At 40.2% G+C, this 17283-nt stretch overlaps 1 protein-coding gene across 3 annotated transcripts; it reads right to left on the bottom strand.

The window, feature by feature from the left end:
* Positions 1-1050: 1050 nt before the first annotated feature.
* On the bottom strand, positions 1051-17019 carry UBE2D1 (ubiquitin conjugating enzyme E2 D1). Of its 3 annotated transcripts, none has more exons than XM_066191696.1 (7): positions 16928-17019; positions 9095-9158; positions 8978-9009; positions 6281-6358; positions 5931-6036; positions 3583-3676; positions 1051-1929 (listed from the first exon to the last, which is right to left on the bottom strand). In XM_066191696.1, exons 1-7 carry the CDS (start codon positions 16949-16951, stop codon positions 1884-1886), a joined length of 444 nt encoding a protein of 147 aa, XP_066047793.1. In that variant the 5' UTR covers positions 16952-17019; the 3' UTR covers positions 1051-1883. The 3 variants fall into 3 exon arrangements, with proteins under 3 accessions (XP_066047793.1, XP_066047794.1, XP_066047795.1); XM_066191697.1 differs by lacking the exon at positions 16928-17019 and adding an exon at positions 12810-13009; XM_066191698.1 differs by lacking the exons at positions 1051-1929; positions 3583-3676 and adding an exon at positions 3683-5271.
* Positions 17020-17283: the final 264 nt, after the last annotated feature.

The raw sequence follows: 17283 nt of genomic DNA on the forward strand, positions 1-17283 counted from the left end.
ACCAGATTACTATTTTTACCTAGAAAAAATAAAAACTGTGAATGCACTCGGTCAGTTTTCTCTAATCATTTGAGCAAGAAGTATAATGTCTTCGCCTTCTTAGCTATGTTGCCCTAGGTCAAACATAATACTCAGTAACAAATAAATCCATTTATTCAGATTGCAAAATGTAGTGACCATGGATATTCCAAGATTATTAAAACCACTCTCGCTCTTTGCTGTTTCAAATGTCACCATTACATCACAGATGAAACTAGCACAGAAATTACGTTTTCCCAGATGTGACCGACTTAAGGTCAGCAAATCAGCAAACGTGAAGTTAATATTCCACCGGTAGGAATAAAAGCTCCTACTGTGCACACTTACCACCCGTATCCCACATTCCAGTTTGATGTATATTCAAATAAAAAACAAACAAACAAACAAAAAAACCCCAAATCAAATGTATCCGTCATCTTAACAATGTATTCTATGATGACAAATTTCCCAACAAAGTAATTTTTATTTCATGTGCAAGAGACAGAGAAAAGCATTTTGTCATCTTTTTTTATTTTCAAATAACCAAGAATGAATGGTAGGAAATAAGAGTTTTTCTGCTTTTGATCTATGTTTTATGAACAGACTGCCCCCTCCAGCACTACTGGCTTTCCACCTGCACAGTCTGGAGCAACTGAAGTGCAAGTTAATGGCAAAGTTACTTTCAAGTGCGAGGAGAAAACCCACACTTTCAACTGTGAGTTTACTGTAACATTCGGATATTGCAAACACGCCACCTTAACAGACTCTTGTGATCATCTCCATAGATGAAATATTGGTGTAGCATGGCACTAATCTATTTGAAATCCCATATCCAACAAGGGGCACAGTATGCTAAATGCACTAGGCTAAAGCTAGCATGAAAACTACCTGCAAACCAGTTCTAAGAGGTACATGATGCAGGGCTTTATTGGACATTCTGTCTGCAAGACACATACAACTGGGGAGCCTCTGTTAGAATGTTGGAAGGAATACTTTCAGGATATGCACGAGAGAAGATACAAAATAGCCAAGGAAAGTAGAAAATGTATTTTATTTCTATGGAAAAGGCTACATCTGGATTTGCAAAAGGTCTGTGGTAGTATGATGTTGCCCACACGTCAAAAATCAGTTGTGAACAGCAACGAAACGGTTACATCTTTCTACATACCAGTGCAATTAGTTCACATTGCAATAAAATTAAGTCAAGTATGCAACAGAATCAAAACCAAGTGTTTCTCCATAATCAGGATACAAAGATTTACAGTGCAAAGATCATTTTAGGTTTTAACAAGTCTGCAGTCAGTCTTCAGAATATTCTAACGGGTGAGATACTCCAATCATTTTCACTATTAGAGTTGTATCTTGTCAATACTGTGCACAAGCAAGTCTAAAATGAAATGACTTACATTGTAAATAAAATAGTCAATACAGTAAAAAAATACAAATTATATAAGAGAACTAACAAAAAGAAACTCAAACACGCTTATGAAACAGACAGTATACTTCAATGACACACATACAGTATTCATCACATGAAAACAACTACTTTTTTCCAGCAAAAATAATTTCGTTGATTTACAACTGAATTCTAGATCTTGCAGTCTGAAGATGCAGGTGTCCAACTCTTAAAAACTATAATAAATGTCTTCTGCAAAGCATACAAAGAGGATAAATATTCTTATCAAAGTCATAAGGTTATTTTCAGAAGTTTCTTCTCTCTTGCTCCAGAAACACACTTACATGGGTGAAAAAAAAATTCAAGGAGTGTCACACTGAAACCATAAACTGTGCTCCATTTCCTTCTAATTTTGAAAAAAAACTAGATTTTACAGTACTCTGTGGTATATGAAAATGTCTTCAAAAGTTTACATTGCATATTTCTGAGTCCATTCTCTGGCATGTCTGTTGTATCTGTACGTGCAGAAAGAAGGCATTACAGTGAAGAGCTGTTAGTGATACATTGACAGTGGCCACATATTTACTTTACACAGGTGTTATTGAGCTTTTCACCTCTGAGCAGAGTCACAGAACACTATAAACAGTCTAAACCCCAAGAAGTATATACCCACTGCACATTCAGTTTCTAAGGCAACCTATCATAGCTATTCAGACTCACACCCAGCTTCACAGGTTCGTATTAAATTGTGCAGCGTTGTGCATCCTTCATTTGTGTTTCACAACTGGGTCCCTTATTTGCACCTCAACAGGAATTTGTTGTCAATTACTCCTAAAGGCATGTGCTGTTAAGAGTCTAACGAAGTTTATACATTTTAGTTCCATAAAATTCAGTATAATTAACTGGGATTTTATTCTCCGTTCTGCACTGCCAGCTGCATTTCACAACTCAAAAAGAACATTTTCTGAAAAGCATTTTTTACTAGGTTTTAAGTCTTGGGTCTTTTCCTTCTGGTATGAAGCTGATTATCTTATAATTCCATAATCCCAAGGGTAAATGTCCATAGGGAGTTGACAGCTTGCCCTCTGGTCCTTACATTTGCTACATTCTACTCTTCAGACTGGATTCACTTTCTTGAATCGAGAGAAAAACGCTGACAAGTTTTTAACTCTTAAGGTCAGTACAGCTCATGTACTAGCTGGTTTTCTTCTTAAGAATATGCTACCATACAAGTCTTTGGATCTTAACTTAAAATACTCATAGACAAATGCTCAGGGTAACCAGCCATAGCTTTCATCTCCTAAATCCAAAAACAAAAAAAGATTTAACAGGTGATCATTGTAAGAAGATAAAGCTATAGTCAAGACTACCTATTTTCTCACTTTCCCTAGCAATGATTAAATTTTGAGATTTGGAGATAGAAAACCATCCCTCGTTCACTTCCTTCACAAACAGGAGGCGCAACAGCTGATATCGCCAAGTAGGTGGGTGGAAAAAAGTTGAGCCACAGATGTGGAGAAGCTGATGCACAACATCCTCAGGACACTATCAAATTTGTAAAACGAGCTACAGCATTCAAGCACTTCAGAAGTTACATGATTTGACTAGAGCAGACATTGAACTGTGAGAAAAAGGCCATTTTAACAATTCTTAGTCTAGGCAGAGAAATACTAGACCACAGACATCCATGTAACTTCCACATCACTCCTTTGCTGTCTGTGGCTCAAGGCAAAAGCAATACTCAAAATCTGTGACACGTGATGAGCCACAGGCTCATACACTGCAAGAAGTCCTCAATGGCTCAACACTGAAAAATAGGTACCAAACAACTCAGTCAGCCAAACAGAAGGTAAAAAATTCTCTACAGGTTTTACAACCAGAGGACTGCAGTAGGGACAAATAATTCATGTTTGGGAAAATGATTTTTCATGCAATAAATCTTGGATGTTACACAAAAGTGTGAAGGTTTTACGTAACTAAGCACAAAAAATTAGTTACCAACAGTTGTGTATGCCTACAGTTTTCTACTTGCCATCACTATTCTCAATATTTAAAGAGTTAATCCTGTAGAAATCTAGGAAAAGGGTATTGCTAAAGTTAATATTGAAGGTGCACAGCAGACAGCCATCTGCAAGAACCACACACACAATTATGTATTTTATACTCACTTTTCCTTGTCTGACTTGTAGATCTGTGCAATATCTGGTACTAAAGGATCATCTGGATTAGGATCACAAAGTAAGGAGCATATGGACAATAAAACTAAATAAAAGAGACACTAGATTAAACAGGTTAGTTTGCTTTATTTCTATAACCCTTTAATATATTCCAGTACACTGAAGGAGGGTGGTAGGAGGGTATTGGACAAAGAATGCATATTAGTATTAAGCTGACACTTAACAATTCTGCCCAGAAATTTTCATACAGCATCATTTTTCTAGGGCCTAAGTAAACACCTGATAAAGCCCAGGGAATCTGCAACCATGAATCTGTACCTTTTGTAATGATCTCTCTCCCACATCCTAGCCTAGGAACATCAGCCAAACTAAAGACTGCCCAGTTACATACAGATACTTGCTCAAACTAAGCCTTCCACCTGCAGTTAAGGTAACTAATATCATTAATATTACATTGCCATGCAGTGCTCTATTTGTGCATATCCTTTTCCACTTCTCTGCGGACAGCTATTCTCTCAAGCAAAGGAACATTTTACCTAACTGTGACTTCCATTTTGGGAAATACTTGACCTGCATTAAATACAGGTATTCACATTATAATTGCATGTTATATTCCTGGTATTGAACCAAGGAGGTTTAATTTTTTTTTCCTAACATTTCCAGGCCATATTTTTCAGGCAATTTTTATTTTTACAGTCAGAACTAATACGTATACAAGAGTACACAGTTAAATAACTCTAAATATGTTGTGAAAGGGAACTTCATGCTACCATAGAATATACTGTAGAATACCTTTTTCCCCCCTACTTCATCTTGTTACCCAAGAGCCCACACCTGTTTTATGGAGTAGAAAGTTCAGCCACTTCAATATTGATTTATTTTAAGTGCCAATAATATTAGAAAATCAGGTTAGAATACATGGTCACACACATGGTTAGAGATGCTAAACTATGCCGTGAACTTCTGATTCAGTTAAACCAAGACTAGAAGAGAGAAACTTCCATGAGTCACTGAGCTAATTTCCAGTTTATGAAATGCATAATATGCAAGCAGGTTAAAAGCACATAATATCTGAACATGAGACCAGCAGACTGCTCCACTTTATAACCAAAGAACTGCCCAACAAGTAAAGAGATAGAAAAATGCTGAAGATCTAAAGACTTTATGAGTTTTCAGTTGTAGATGCCAGGTGTTAAACCTAAGTGCCAACTTTCATTTGCTTAATAACTAGAAACAAGACAATGTTTGGATAGCTATAAACCAACTATTTTATGTGAAAAAATTACTCCAATTACACATAAGTGTCATGGATGTCTTTAGCAATGACTTCAGGAAACATTATTAGACTTAGATTTTATACGGCTTGTGAGATTACTGCACAGGCCTGTAAGCATGAGAAGTTGTTTTTCCAAGGAGGTGACAGCAAGTGGACTTGCACAGAGCAATTCCTATTGGACAAAGATCCACAATTTTTTTCTTTGCTTGTACATCCAATGCAATGACACTTTGGCACACAGCTCAGAGAGCTCCCCAGGACAGGAGATGTGATATGGCTTGACCTTTTTGAGTCACATGAGAAATTTCTGTAATATGACTAAGTGTGCCTTAGCATTTTGGAGATGGGTGAGGAGAAAGAACAGCACCCGCATTTCAAGCAGCTTTTGAAGTGACACAAAATGCCTGCAACAGAAGAACTGCTTAACTGTTAACTCAATATTCCAAATATTATATAATATATATATACAGTGTTCAAGTTTTGAAATAGCTTAACTACAGGATGAGACTATTTTAATAAATCTTTTACTGATGACTGTGAAGGGAGCTACATTTTAAAATACTCGTCTTACAAAGGAATGCAAACCAGAACAAATGATCTCATTTTAAAATAAAGTGTAATGAAGACCTTAGTCCACACAAGGATGCTCAGGCAACCCGAAGAGTCATCAAGAGGTAATCATGTAAGCTCCCACAACCTCAGTATCAGGGTTTCACACTTACTTCCAAGTTGTGATTTTGAAGCCCTGTTCATCAGTTTCTCCTCCATTCAGCATGCACAGTCAGCTACCACATTTCAGACTAATTGTACATTTATTATCTTACCCAACTTGGTTTTCTTTGCTGCGCATGGGGTTTTTTTTTTTTTTAATTGATGTGACACTCCCAATAAACTGCACAAAATCTTGGACCATAACAAGAATTCCAATGGAATTTGCCTCTTCTGAAACATGCAGGATAAATGAGTTCCCACTGCTACCTTTAAGACAGTGCCATAATACACAAAAAAGTGCCATGGCAGTGCATGCAGCTTCACAAATGCATTATCAAATCAGTGAGTTTACCTTTAGAAACAGTCAGAGCTGGTGACCATTGTGATCTCAAGATATCAAGACAAATACTCCCATTACTGTTTATGTTTGGGTGATATATTTTTGTTGTAAAAGCAATCTGTAAAAAAAAATAAATAAAAAGCAAATAACATCAGATTAGGGTTATTACATTTGGAATCCCTAACATCATCCCCTCCTTTCCAGTCGTATCAGATCTGCCAACACCATTTTTTTACAGTCTTACCTGCATCCATGGTGAACATGCATACTATTGCTCACCCTTCCAGTTTAACTTCCAAAATTAAGCCTCAGAGAATAAACTTTGACCAAAAAACTTTCTTTCCTTAAAAGAAAGGACTTACCTTTGGTGGCTTGAACGGATAGTCTGTTGGAAAGTGTACTGTGAGAAAAAACACTCCCCCTTGATATGCACTATCAGGCTGAGAAAAAAACAAAAACAAAAACAAAAACAAAAAACAAAAAAACAAAACAAATAAAACACATTAATACATTTCAGCTGTTTTTGGGCTTGCCTTCTCCTAGAGAAAATCCATTTTTTCCCCAGTACACAGCCCACTATGGGCCATAAACTGGGAAGGCACAGAGGGAATTGAAGCCTCCCAGTGGCCTGCAGAGTTACAGCAGCGGAGCCAACTGTGGCCGCTACTGCAGCAGCACAACACAGATATTGAGTACTGCCCTTCTGGGGAGAAAAAGACAGGGAGATCAGTAGCCTCACTGCACTGAAGGGAATACAAAAACCAGAGCAGGTCCTCCAAATCCTGTCTCCATGCACGACCACAGGTGCTCTGATCTTCCTCCATTCTTAAGCTACAAACATACCCTAAGCAGTGGTTTCTCTTTGCAGATGCAAAGAGTGCCATTTTCCAATATAATTCAGTTCATTGTGATGATATCAGGGAGTTGTTTTAAAACACACATCATCTTTGTGACCTGTACAAATCTGTGAACATGCACTTTGTTAGACAACATGTGCACAGGTTTACATCCAGGTTGCACACAGTTAATAGACAGAAATAATTTTGGTGTAGTTATGTGTAGAAGAACTTTCATTTTTTATTAACTAAAAAGGTGAGCTGGAAACTCTTGATGCTAAGTGATTAGAGAGCAGTTCAGCCACTTCTGGTTAAGAGAAAGAAGAAAACTGTTCTCATTACATGATGAGTTTACAACAACCACGTAGGAACTCGATCTTAAAGATCAAGTTTTTGGGTTTTCTTATGAAAGGAAAGGCAGACTGTTTCTAAGTAAAACCTTTACCTTGGAAATGAACAGTCTCAGAGATGACTGTAAGAGGCAATGTCACAAACGGTCTGCTAAGCTGTGCTGCCTTACGTGCTCAAAGTGCAGGTTATATATTGTCATGCTCAGTCAGCACTAGGTGACCTCAGAGGATTGCCACTGTACTTCCAATGAGGTTTGAAAGGATCTCTTGCTTGCATACTAAATGGATTTTTCAAAGTTAAAGTAAGCTGAAGATGAGACAAGTTCAGTGTCAAAAACAAGGCAAAGTGAAGTCACTCCATGTTTTATGAGCAAGGTATATAAAACAAATTGATAAAACCCATAGACAGAAGAGGCTACCCTACTTCCACACACAGGAAGTAAATTCTGAAGGCAGGCTTTAGTCCTGTGCTGCCATCAGGAAACATACAGAATGTGCACCCCTAATTGCTTTTGTTATCAAGATAAAGCAATTAGATCTGAAGTGTTCTGTTCCTGCATCTCTGCAGATACAGCTGAGAAAGGCTGGCAAGAGGTGCTCATTCTTATCCTTAACTAGAGACATCTGAGGATCTTAAAGCAAAGCAACGAATATTTTCCACTATAGAATATGAAAGCTGGAGAAGAAAATGGAATTTAAACCAAAATTTATGTGGTAGTATTTCCTTTACTCATGCCATCAGAGCCATTCAGGACAGAGACATTAGTGGTGGTAACAAAGCACATAAGCTTTTGTTAACTCTTCCTTGCTGCTTTGCCGTTCCCCCTGTGGCAGTGCAGGAGTCAGAAGGCCTTGGTGTGTGGAAGAACACACCAACATGCTTCTTGTTCAAGCAAAAGGGCAAAAGCATTAGTGCACTACAGAAAACATTTGCTGCTGGGCCACGGACAAGGTGGACAACAGACTCCAGCACATCACCAGCAAATTAGTGACTGATCTTCCACTGCTTCAGAACAACTGTGCTAAAAATGGAGAATTACTCTCAAAGCAGACACATTTCCACTTTTCTCCAAGATTTAATGCTGCATCTTAATGGATTAAGTATTGTCTCAAAATTTCACCTTGCACAGTGACTCCGCTCACTCTCCAAACTAGAGACGACTCTTTCCAAATTACTAAATCCAAAAGGAAAACACTAGAAATACAAACTTCTCACCAGGATATTAATAAGCACACCTTCCCTCAGATCATGTAGTTCTTTATTATTTTTCTTGCTAAAATTCTTCTCAGTTTTTCTTCAAAATGTTCTGGTTTTAAGTTTTTTTGTCATTTCTCGTCATTACCCTCACAAGAGTCATAATTTTCTCCACTCAAGGAAAGCACCTTTCTCACACAAAAACCAACAAAAAGCACCCCACTGCTGGCCTGCAGCTTGCAAAAGCCACATGCTTTTGCCAGAGTCACATCACAGCTATCAAATGACATAAGATCCATCTAAAAGCCCTCTGCAGCTCCACTCTTGTTTAGTTACCAACTTTAATATTAGATTTCACCCACTCTTCCTCCTTTCACATGGATGAATCCTCCAGAATTGATCTGACCACCTATGAAAAGCAAGCTCTTTGCTTTGTAGCCCACATCGACAACTCAAACACCACAGCTGACTAATTACACACCTAACACTTCATGAAGAGGAGAGATTTTTGAGGAGTTAGAGAAAACAACTGGTACCAGACTACTAACCCTGGAGTTTTAAGGCACACACAGCATAGCTGAATGTGGCTGCTGTGTTTACAGAAACCCAAATGAATCCTTCTGTAACAAAAAGAGAAGCAAGGTCTTACATTTTAAGGGGCACGATTCCTATACTTACAGGTCCCATAATAGTTGCTTGCCAATGAAACACTGAAAGGCAAAAAGATACAAAAATTAGAGATTTCCTGAGCCTTTTCAGAACTGAAAAGTACTGAAGGTACTAGGAAGAGCTTACAGTCATCTCCAACGGGTCCGGCAGAACAGTGGGCTGGTGGATCTCGCTGCAGATCACTCAGTTCCTGCAAGAAACACAGAAATATTTGAAAGGCATGAAAATCCACACCACTTGGCAGCATCCCTTCAAAGGTGGGAACACAAACCAATTCTATTAAACCCGTGGGGTGCTTTTTGTGCTATTTTGATAAAACAATCAACGCTTGAAATGTCCATTGAAACTGAAAAAGGTTTTTTGCCAGATGGCCTGCAGCTAACACTGTTAACTGCTACAAGTTGATATCTGAAAGAATTTAAGAGTTGCAACCAATATACTCCTTCAATACACTTGAAGGAGACAAAACAAATAAAAAGGGTATCTTGATCAGTCTGTAAACTCACAGTCTAATTTAGTTAGGTGCTAATCTGATTGTTCCCTTAGCTTTTGATTTTACAAAAGTTTCAGGATTGTGTCAGTCTATGGACATCAGCTGAACTAAACGGGTTCCTAAAATGTGTGCAGCCTCCCTGGAGATGATGTATGAATTTATGAATATAAAGGGCCCTAACTAAACTGGAAACTACAGGAAAAATATTAGCTCTACACCTTATTTACTGTACCTTGATTCAATTCCATGCACGCTTTTTTTTTTTTTTAATCACTACTAAAAAACTCCCAAGTTAAAACTTAAGCACTCAGGAGCTTTTGGTGGTCAGCTGATTTATTTCTCTTGCACGAGTCCACACAGTCCCAAATAATTCAAACTTATTATATGATTTCACAAAACCAGCTCAGTTTTTCATCCGATTTATCATCATATTTCAAACAGAAAACAAGAGAGGCAGTAATGCTAGTTCATTTTCCTCAATTCAATATACTCCTTTAGATGTCTGAACTTTTACTGTACTAAGGACAAACAACTTCTTCCAATTCTAGGCTAATATAAACTGTGCTGTAGGAACTTCAATGACCACATGCAAGTACTTCCTTTGAAATAAGTTAAAAGAGGTGTGTTAAATCACTGTTTGTAACTAATTCAATTCCTTACTCAAAACACATTTAATGCACATTTAAGTCAACAACAGACACAAGTAGGTCTGTGAGTTTACCTTAAGGAGTAACACTGGAAACATTTCTACTCCAAATACATTAGTCAAGGCAACTACTTACAAAATCAAGGTTTAAAGTGGAGCTAAGTTTGACTCAAGTGTAGAACTGATGTATTGAGTGTGATCAGGCCTTACATTTAATTTGAAGGGTTAAAAATCTGCACTCCTCAATGGCTGTGATGTATTTTTTCATTTATGACATCCAGTAAACATTTCAACTCAATTTACCATGGACATGACACCTAAATTCAGCCAGATTTACAGGTCCACTCTTGGCCCTGAAATCAAAGAAAAGCACTGCACCATATCTTACTACTGCTCTGAAGTCACTTCTCACAATCCTTGTGATTTAAACCAGCAGAGACACTTTCTCATATATGAAATAGCTCAGGTTGTCAGCTGGCATTACGAGTCAGCCCTTTAACATTATTCTGTTGGTGACACTGAATGTTGATCCAGAACCAACACTCTGGGCTAGACTTGAACTAATAAAGGCACTTTAGAAGCACAGTTCCCACTTTAATCGGAGGATTCAAATTTCATTGAGCAGTGATTCAGAGAACCAGCTATTTATGTACAAGCCACTGCCAGTACACACAGGGAGTCAACAAATCTCAAGTTTCCAGCAGGCACCAGAGACAAACAGGACCAGCAGCCGAGCTGTTACAGGCACTGTCTTCTCTAATTTGCAACTCAAGATCTAACCTAAGAAGAGAAGATTAAGTCTTGTACATGCACTGAAACAACCCAACCCAAACCAAACAGCTACACTACAGCACCAAAACAGAGAACTCAGACTAACAGTCATGCATTTTATAATAGTCATTATTGACTACTAAATTCAAGGCAGTAACTGGGAAAATTATGTAGCCTAAACTTTTCAGAAAGTCTCTAAAGTATATACAAACGTTCCATATGCATATAGGAACTACCAGGCAACCACTTAGAGTCACAAGTGCTTTTGTTGCTAGATGTATTCATCAAGATCTTTACATACCCCAAAACCACACAAATTTGTTTTCTTTCATATTTACACATGTACTTAAGAATTAACAGAACTGGGGAATGCTCCTTGGGTATACACTTCGATTTGCACAGGCTAAAAAGGCACTGACATCTGTTCATGATTGAAAAAAAACAGTAAATATTTTTAATCATAAATTGATGAGACCCAGAATTATAAACTCCTGTTACTAATATTCCCTAACAACAATGAAGAAAAGGTTCCCTTCAATCAACTTCACCAAATGAGAGCAATGTTCACAAATACATTTGGAGAGCTTCTGCAGCTACAAAACACAAAGCCAGATCAAACTTCAAAATCAGTAGAGCAAATTCAAAGCTCTATTTCACGTCCATACGTGAAACTAATGTGGTTTAAAAATACAAGTGGTAACATGATCCAACAGTATGAACAGCTTGAATCTTTACATACAGAAATCCAGATCAAGCTGTGATAAAAATGAAGAACTATTCAGATTTATATTGTTGATAATGCTGTTTAAGTTTTAGGTTCAAAGCAAAATTATCTGGAGAGCTGTAAGATGCAGGCTTCAAGCTTTCCTACACCTTTTGAAAGGGGGCAAGGAGATACTCAGATGTCCCTGACCTGACTGACCTGCCAGTGCCCAGAATTGAACACTGCAGAACAGAAGCGAGGATCCTCTAAATACACGTAGAAAAACTTCTTCATGACTTTACATATTCACAAAAGGATGAGATGCTGAATACAAGAATTCTTTATACAAAGCCCAGAGGCTCTTTAGAAGAAGGCCAAAACTTTGTCAAGGGACAAGGCTGAAGATTCACAGAGCTTAATGTGCTGAAACCTCACCAAGAAGTGCACGATAACAGCACGTGAGGCACTACACAGTCAACACTAGAGATTCCCCTGTAATTTTAAGTTAATTGGTTACAGCAGCTTTGTCCAAGCTTTATGGATTATTACCATGTAGCTGCATGACACAGGTCTGGTCACTCCAAGGGTCCGCAAGAATCCTTTTGGTCGCTGGTACAAAAAATGCTGGTGCTGACAAGCAGGATCTATAGCTCAAAGCAGTGCAGATTCATTTTCAAAAGAGAGAAGTCACCACTATAAATTACAGTGTACACTGGTGCAACATCTTTTACAAGAATAAACAAACTCAAAATTCTGTCTGCAAGAGATGCATCAGGAGTATGATTTATTTCAAACCCTGGTGAACGTGACAGCATTAAAAGCATCTCTCGAGAGCCCCAACACGTGCCACACTATCCCAGTACAGCCAGGATAAACGTGTACAGAGAAAAATACCTAAGCTGGGGACAGTGGTAGGCATAAATCCTCTAATCCTCTCACACAAAACATTTCAGGGTAAAATATAATACTAATGGTTCACATACCACTGGAGATGGGAAAAGCCTCCAAATTATCACCTTCCCCTGCACCACACACATTCCCTGAGCAGCCCTGTAGATAGCATAAAGCAAAAATTCAAGTTTGACAGCTGTAAAAACCAGGCTGTGGTAAGCTATAAACGTTGGAGACGTTCTGAATGTGCAGACTAATACCCATGGCAAAAAAATAATACAGGATGTATTTCATAGAAGTATCAAGTTGAAGACTGCAAGGCCAATTTAACACTTACATGCTTGATTAGCATCCAGGCTTCTCTCCCAAAAAGCTATTGGAACAACATTGTAAAGGATACTTTGGTGACAAGGAAATAAAAGTTCTCAGCATAGAAGTCCTAAACATGTCTTTTTTCAGTCTTAAAAAAAAAAAAATCAGAAAAAAAGACTGCAGATTATCTGAAGACTAAAATAAACTGCAGACAGCATCACTAAAAGCTACTTTCATTCTCCAAACAACACAGAACCACAACCAGAACCTTTCTCCACACTATTATTTAAAAGATAGATTTATATTTGTCAGCTGTGTTCTTAATTTCTTGCACAAAAAGCACTGTAGACTCATTTCCTACCAATTCCATGTACACTGCTGCTTGGAACCATTTGTCAAAAAACCCCACCGTGATCCTACTTAAGACTAGTTAAAAAATTCTCTGCTTCTTCACATATCTGGTAAACATAAACCACATATTTATAATAAGATGTATTGCTATAATGATTAGTCAGTAATGAGTATTCTATTTCCATACATTGTTTTAATGCAAAAAAAAAACCTGCTAAAATATGTAGTATCACAGCTGAGGTTTGGAAAGCAAATTCAAACGTGTTAGAGCCAAAAAAGCTTCCTTGTTATGTGAACTACCATCTAAAGACTGCAGTTTTAAAGCCAAAATCTAAACCACAAATATCAATCATTTTTATTCCAGTCCATTTACAATAACAAAAGTTATTTTCAACATGACTTTTCAAGTCAGCATGTCCTGTTAGCCTACACATACATGACCTGAACCACAGAGACACACAGTTCATTGAAACAAGTGAGGGTTTGAATGCTTCCATTCTTACCGAGTTGTAGGAGAAAAACAATCAAGCACTAAGTATAAATAAGACAAAAACAACAGTTATTCTTAAAGCAGTGCTCAAATTTATCTCCTCCTTTCTGGTTTCAAAACATTTCCTAATATCTCTTTAAGTCCGATTTTTTTTAATGCCTCTAACAAAAACATGTACAAGACAGCCTGAGCATTAACAAGCACATCAACCCCCCACTAGCACTGGAGGAGCACCCAGGTACAGGATTTAGGATGAGAACAATCTCAGCTGTGGTATGGAACTAACAGGATGGCAAACTCTGCAAATTCGATATGTGAGCAAAGAATACGGAACAGGAACCCCAGAAAAACGGTTCTGCATAAGACAGATGGGCAGAACTGAGGCGTACAGACTATTCTGCAGAACTTGACAGCCTGAATTATTTTTCACCTTTCACAAAAGTCATGGTATCTCACTTTCCAGAGGTGACAAGAATAAAGGCTTCTTTGCACAATATTCCTTCCCAACTAAACCCCACACTATTTGTTTTGCTTTCATCATTTGCAACACCTGGAATTTCCAATGCCCACAAAAACGTGTTGTTCTTTCACAGCCCCAAGGAACATCACACACAGTGTAGCTGAACTTTTTTGACAGTGTAGAAATTCAGTGCCTCCCTCACACAACGGCAAAGCAAAGCACTCACAAGGTAAACGGACACAGGGTTATGATGAGTAAGAATCCCCCAACCCTAAACTCTCTGAGGAACTCTGAGATGAGTTTGTCATGGAGACACTGCTGACAGCCGTGCCTGCAGAGCAGGGCTTCATGTCCTCACTGTTCTTCCACCTACAGCACCGAGATCAGCATATCTCCATGTGCAGTGATCAGCTTCTGCCCTGGTTACTCAGCTGCCCATTTTTTCAGAAAGCTCCCAAGCACAACATGTCTTTCTGTGACTAGGGTACATTCCTGGAAGTCCACATGCTATCCTCCTTTGAGGAGTCCCTCAAGGCAGGATGCAGTGACACAGATCCCAATGGCAGTATTATTTAGAAATCAGAGTCCAAGCAGCATAACAAAAGTTATGCTTACTAACAGGTTGACATATTATAGCTTTGCTTCCTTCATAGGTGATGTCACACTGAACACACAAATTATCAAAATCACTGTCAACAACACTCAAGCTTGCCACCAAAACCCCTTAGCTTTGTTAAAGTACAATTCTGAACCACCCTAAAGCCACCCAAGCTTAACTTCAGACAGTATGTCTAGACTGACGAGATCCCAAGCAATACCACCGTGTTTGCTGACAGTTTTGTTCTCCAAAGAATTCCTCTAGGAACTCTGTGAAAACACAGCATTTCCTCTACTCCAGATCTTATCCCTTCCTACCCTTGGGATACAACATAACTATCAACCTTTACAGCCAGTCTGAAACACCAGGAAAGTAGACAAGATAAATACACCAACATACAAATACATTTCATCTACCATTAAACTTCCAGTTCCGTGATTTTCAGGAAAAATTTTATGTATTACAGTGACATCAAAATAGTTTGTCTTTTCAAATTTCTCCACTTCATTTTAACTTTTCATTTGAAACAAGCCTATTTCCTTGCCATTCCTTTTCCACTTCTACTTCTCAAGAGATAGGCTGCTAGCCAAATCCCTCTAGTAGAAATTTTTTCTTCCCCTGGAAAGGCAGAAGAGAGTGATGAGGGTAGTTATTGAAAAAAAGAAAACCAGCAGAAGTCATTTCTGCAGCGAACTAGAAGCAAAGGAGTAACTAGTTCTGGATTTAACCTCAACTCTTCTTGGAGGTCCTTACACAGTATCTCTTCATGTTTCAGGTAGAAGTTAATTGTATAACCAGGAAATCTCACAGCACCTCGCAGGCAGCAGGTTGGAAAGCATCGCTTCATTTTGAAAGAGTAGAAACAGAATTTAATAAGGCTAACAGAGTGAAAGACACTTATATAAGAAGTGTAACCATAATCTCACATCTATCAAAGTTCTTAAATGCCACACTAAAGAAAACTGTGGCTTTCCAATATGTATGAACGTCTCCAAAGCAGAAAGAAAAGTTATGCAGGGAGCACGATAAAAGTATGAAGAATAATCCTCTTCTAGCAGGACCTCATTTGGAAAGCCCCAAACCACCATTTCATCTCAAAAATACTCCATCACTAGACTTTTCCCTTTGTCTGTTTACCTTAGCAGAAAGAAGCTGAAGAAGAATTGGAAAGAGATGGTATTCAGAACAATCCTTTTCTTGAAACATGAGAGTAAGGAGATGTTCAAGAAGAGGTGGGAAATTAAAGGGGCAACAAAAGGCAACCCATCCCTAATAATACGTAGAAGCACGACAAAGTTATTTTTAAAGAAAACCACTGTAGTTATTTGTTAATATTTGATATAACGATCAAATGCAACATTCACAACAAACACGTGATATGAAGGAACATAATTGTCCTGCAATTGCACTACCTGTAAAGGCATCAGCTTTGCAGCACGAGACAGGACTACCAGCTTCTAGTGGAAATCCATCCAAATAAGTTGCTACCTACTGTAGGGTCCCCCAAGCCTGCCTGCTGTGGGGTTAATCGGTCACTATAGAATCCTATTTCTGCAGCGCCCATGGCTTCCGACAGCAAAAGGGAATCCTGCACAAGGAATAACGGCACCAATGCCGCCTAAATATGGCACATCGACAGCAACCAAACACCAGGGATTCTGTTCCACAGCCAAGGCACTAATCGGAACTCCCCTCCTGGCCGCGGTACCCTCTCGGCGCCGTACAGCGATCGGCTCAGCCTGGCCAAACAAAAGGGAACTAGGAACCCACAACTTGAACCAGGCCATTTGCAAGTATCAGCCCAAACCGCTACGACTGGGATACGCTCAGAGGTCACACCAAGAACTGTGCTGACAGCACCTCTCAGCCCAGGCTGAGCCCGGGGCGGGCCGGCCGCGCACAGCGCAGCGCCGGGGCCACGGCTGCCGTCCCCGCGCCCCGGCTGGGCTCCCCCCGCTACAAAACGGCGCCTTCACGCACCGACCCGGGCAGCGGGGCCCTCACGGAGGTACAGTCCCGAACCCCCCCGCCCTTCTCCGCCTCACACCCACTCTTCTTCCCCGGCTGCGGGCGAGGGAAGGACGAGTCCTGGCAAAGAAAGTGCGCGGCAGCAGCCGCCGCGACACCTCTCGCTGAGCCCGGTCCGGCCGCCGCCTCAACCGCCGGCAACGGGAGGGCAGTTCCGGCGACCACCCCAGGGCAGGAGGCCCCCGCCGCCCCCTCCCACGGCTCGGCCCCACTCACTTTTTGTATCCGCTTCAGCGCCATGGGAACGCGCAGCGGAAGCGCGAAGCGGGCGGCGGGAGCGCGGCCGGGGCGGGAGCGCGGCCGGGCCGGGGCGGGGCGGGGCGGGGCGGGCGGCGGGAGCGCGCGCCGCGGGAGCGGCAGGGGCGGGGACGCGAGCGCCGTGCCCTTTGTGTCCCCCCGCGTCTGCGCAGCCGCAGCCGCGCGCGGGGCTCGCCGGGAAGCGCAGTCCGCGGGCGGGGAAGTGTCGGCCGCGCGGCCGTGAGGGTCCGCGGGTGTCTCTGTGCGATGAGCAAGCGGCGTGCAGGTCACGGCCTCCGCCGGCACGCGGAGAGCTGAGGGAGGGCAAGGTAACT

Source organism: Chamaea fasciata, unplaced genomic scaffold (assembly GCF_029207755.1).
Source record: "Chamaea fasciata isolate MVZ Bird 193981 ecotype frontalis unplaced genomic scaffold, bChaFas1.0.hap1 SCAF_9, whole genome shotgun sequence".
NCBI classification, from domain to species: Eukaryota; Metazoa; Chordata; class Aves; order Passeriformes; family Sylviidae; genus Chamaea; species Chamaea fasciata.